The 3899-nt window shown below is 42.2% G+C and overlaps 1 protein-coding gene across 40 annotated transcripts in view; it reads left to right on the top strand.

Moving 5' to 3' along the window:
- mapta (microtubule-associated protein tau a) overlaps positions 1–183 on the top strand; it is a 39487-nt gene extending 39304 nt beyond the window's left edge. For 37 of the 40 annotated variants that reach the window (XM_034859646.1, XM_034859639.1, XM_034859632.1 and 34 more), the window contains one exon: positions 1–183. This exon is cut by the window's left edge and continues 207 nt beyond it. In XM_034859646.1, coding sequence (XP_034715537.1) covers positions 1–63 — 63 coding nt within the window. In that variant the 3' untranslated portion in view covers positions 64–183. The other 3 variants (XM_034859622.1, XM_034859607.1, XM_034859610.1) reach the window with 1 other exon arrangement.
- The last annotated feature ends 3716 nt before the right edge of the window (positions 184–3899 follow it).

Genomic DNA, 3899 nt, shown 5'->3' with positions numbered 1-3899 from the left:
CCCCCCCCCCCCACCACATCCACTTCCTCCACTTCCTCCACCTCAACTACACGACCACGTTGAGGAGTTGTAATGCCTTCCTCGTTATTGCCACAGGACTTTTTTTAGCTACCCATCACTGTTTATCCTTCACTAACCTTTGAAACTGTTCTTGAGGTATTACTTGTAGACAGAAAAAAAAACGATAAGGCCAACATGTATGCCATTTCTCTCTGTGGATCTCTTTATTTGCTATTTCTACCTTTTGTAAGTGTCCCTTTAAGAGTTAAAGCACCCAAGCAGAGCATAACTCTCCCTGTGAATGCGAGGATCTCATCTTCATACATATCCCGGTCAATCTGACCTCATTTAACACTTAAATTAAAGGATCTCATCTTCATACATATCCCGGTCAATCTGACCTCATTTAACACTTAAATTAAAGGATCTCATCTTCATACATGTCCTTTAACACTCGGTTTCCTGTCACATTGACTGTAAACCCTTTAGGAAGTTCGTAACGTACAAGTCCCCTGTGACGGGTGTCCCCTTATATTTCTTTTGATTAAACTTGGAAGAAATGGAGGCAGACGGCCGGGGTCCAGCTCGTGCTAAAGTCGAAGGAACAGTTAACAGGGTATGTAGGGTGAGGGGCGTCGGAGGAAAACTGTTAAAATAGAAAAGTAGCAAGTGTTTTTTTTTTCGTCATGGCAGGAAAAAAAAAAAAAAATGCTTTCAAGACCTCAGTGCAGTCTTTGCTTTGTGTAGTCCCGACACGACAGGGGTGCAACCTGGATAAAAAAAAGGAAACTAAATAAAAAAAGAAGGGAACGGCTAGAGTAGAAACCTTGGTTTGTGTTGGGCACAGTTTTATAATCGTATTCTGTGGATATATGACATGTATTTGATATGAAGAAACATTTGTATTGTGCCTGCTGCTGTCGGTGTTATTTTACTTTTTGTTACTGCTCTGTTGTACACGCGCTAAAGCTTGAGGAGGACACCTTAAGGCATATAAAGTGTCATTATTAAAGGAACAGTGCAGATTTTTTTGTAATGTGACTGTGTGAGCTGCTTCTCCAGAGTCGGTGTGTTAGCGACAATAGACGAGAAGCAGATTGGAGTAGACGCATCTATGAAAATCAATATCAGTTAAAGTGTGCGCTATATTTAGACTATTTTCAGTGCTTTATCTGCCTAAAAGATGGAGGCAGTGGTCTAAAATGACTGCTTTTGTCAAAGGAGTCTGGTGGCTTTGAAGAGAGCAGAGATAACGCTTCAGTTCCCCGTCGTAAAGCAAGGTAACATGCTGAAAATATTCTAAATATAGCGTAAACTTAAACTGAGATTGTAGGTAATACTCTAGGGATGAGTAGCTCATACAACCACACTTCAAAATGTCTTAACTACGCCTTTAAGAGGAATAGCTAGTCATTGATTACAGTATTTAAACTGCTATATGCACATAAAAGGTAGGTAGAATAATGTTCATCGCAGTTATTGGAAAGTATTCTTAAAGCGAGACTACGCAACGTCTGCTAAATGATCAGATCACGCGAAATGCTAAGCTATTTATGATTGCGCTAAAATGCTAAGCTATTGTTACAGTCTTAAAGTGAGCAAACTGCTAACATTAGCCTCCATAAGCTACGGGTCACACCCAACCGGGGGAGGTTGTCGCAGCCCGTCTGAAGGCGCCGCTTTGATTGAAATTTGACATTTGGTTTATTATTTCCTCTCTCACACGTTACGTAGTCTCCCTTTAATGATGTACACAAAAAAAGTGTTTTAAAATGTACTCAACCAGAATGAACATAGCCAAGCAGATGGATGGATGATGGGTTGATTGGGCCATGTGGAAATGAGTGAAAACTGTACAGCAACGAGTTCACCTGCTCGGCCAGTTTAGTCATCGCATCGGTATCTGAGCACCGAACACGGGATTGACCGTGGTGGGACTCTCAGCTGGTTGCTTTTATCGTAAGTGGTAAAATACTCGAGTTCTCCGCTAAGCAAACGCCTGAATATTCCACCCGCGTGGGGTTTTCGGTTTGGAGATGTTCGACCGCTACCTTGGAAACCCAGAGTTCTTTGGCATCGAGTAACGCTGCTCATTAACTATGTTCTTGTAGCCGAGCTGCTCCAATCACATCGCTGTATCTGATGTAGGCGGGGACAGAGGCGAGCTGCACCAATCACATCGCTGTATTTGATGAAGGCGGGGCCAGAGGCAAGTTCAACTCACGACTACAGTCTAATCTACCAGTTAGCTTCGTCGGTAGCTAAGCGTACGGGGCTAATACGCCCCCCCCCCATGGGTTGTTGTGATTGGTCGTAGTGTTATCGAATTGCGTGCAATGAGATTTTAAAATGCACGCTCCGCCTCCTTCACTAGTCAATGCCAGACCCTCAATCTTTCGGATTAGGGTCTGGATTTCCAGGCTATTCGACCACACTAATGGGAGGAAATCCCTCCAGCCAGGTTAAAACACGTCCAAACCCCGTTTGTAAATAACTTTCAGAAGTTAAGTTAGCCGTTAGTTCACAAGCTCAACAGCAAAGACTAGAGGAAAATACACAAACTTAACAGGATATTGCCTACCTTATTTTTTTAACTTCCTGCTTTCATCCTGTTAATCATCTCATGACCCTCTCATGATTATCTTGCGTCCCCTAGCGGGGGTCTCGACCCTCAAGACTTAGTTAAAGACACTTAGTTATAAAGGTTAATAAAAGTTAACCTTTGGCCACGTTGTTTTAAAGGTAAAGTGGCGGGGCCGCGGATTAGACCGGATCCTGAGGGAGTTATTCAACGAACTACTTTGTTGTGAAGAATCTTGTATTTTGAAATGATGCAACCAGCTTTCAGTTCTCTTTAAAAATGTGCTTAAAAAAAAAAAAAAACGTCCTAATGTTGACCAAAAGTCCTGGCGATTCATCAGTATTACTCACATTAATATTTAGCGAAACAACTTCTTGCATGTACCTCGTGTACGAGTCTGCTTGTTGCCTCCCCTTTAACACAGTGGTCTCTCTCTCTCTCTCTCGTTTTAAACACTTTTCTGGATTTGGAAATCCGTTCCAACCTAGGACTAAAAATTAAAAGTGGTCATAGAGTCAAACACTTTGCTCCCAATTGTGTATATTTAACATATGTTGCCAACATAGCTGTGTTTCATCTCTATGCTACTTTAAGTGAGCAGGTAGGACTTAAGGGGGTGCTTTGCAACATTACGTGCATGCTAAATTCTTGGTTCATTATTCATCTATTTCACCCAACTAGACCCCATTGGTCTCAGTGTGCAGGACAGACACCCGTGCTGGGGGGGGGGGGGGGGGGGGGGGGGGGGGGGGGGGGTCGCTCCCACTGTGCAGACAAGATAAACGTGTGCGGTAATGTGCTTTTGGTGAGTCCTCTCACACCACCAGGTTTTCTGCAGTAACAAGACTCATCGCCTCTCTTTTCTGACGCTGTACAGTTTGTGGAAATGTGATTGTTTGTTATTGTGCATTTGATCAATAACTGGTTTATGATGATTCATGTTGCTGTATATGTGTATTTGAAAATAAATGCTATGAAGTCACCATCGTCGTTGTGAACCTTAACATCACAAGTGCCATTGGAAATCACTCACCATTTACCACATACACACACACACACATATACATACAGGGTTCACAAAGGCACGTTTACAGATGCAAAATGTAGTCGTGATGATGCAAATTGTGCCCAAAAAGCTCCCTTAAAGCGTGACTATTGTCTAATGAATTAATAAACACAGGAGTGATTTCAGACTGGGTTTTACACTGATGAAGGACTGGAGGCCAGAACAATAACGCCAAGTTAAACATAAATGTTTTAATGGTACTATTTACAAAAAGAAAAACAATTCTGCTTTTTTGATTAGGATAATTGCTGC

This window comes from Etheostoma cragini, chromosome 21 (genome assembly GCF_013103735.1).
Source record: "Etheostoma cragini isolate CJK2018 chromosome 21, CSU_Ecrag_1.0, whole genome shotgun sequence".
In the NCBI taxonomy this organism is placed as follows: Eukaryota; Metazoa; Chordata; class Actinopteri; order Perciformes; family Percidae; genus Etheostoma; species Etheostoma cragini.
Note: the sequence above shows the minus strand (reverse complement) of the source record. Positions and strands in the feature narration are given on the sequence as shown.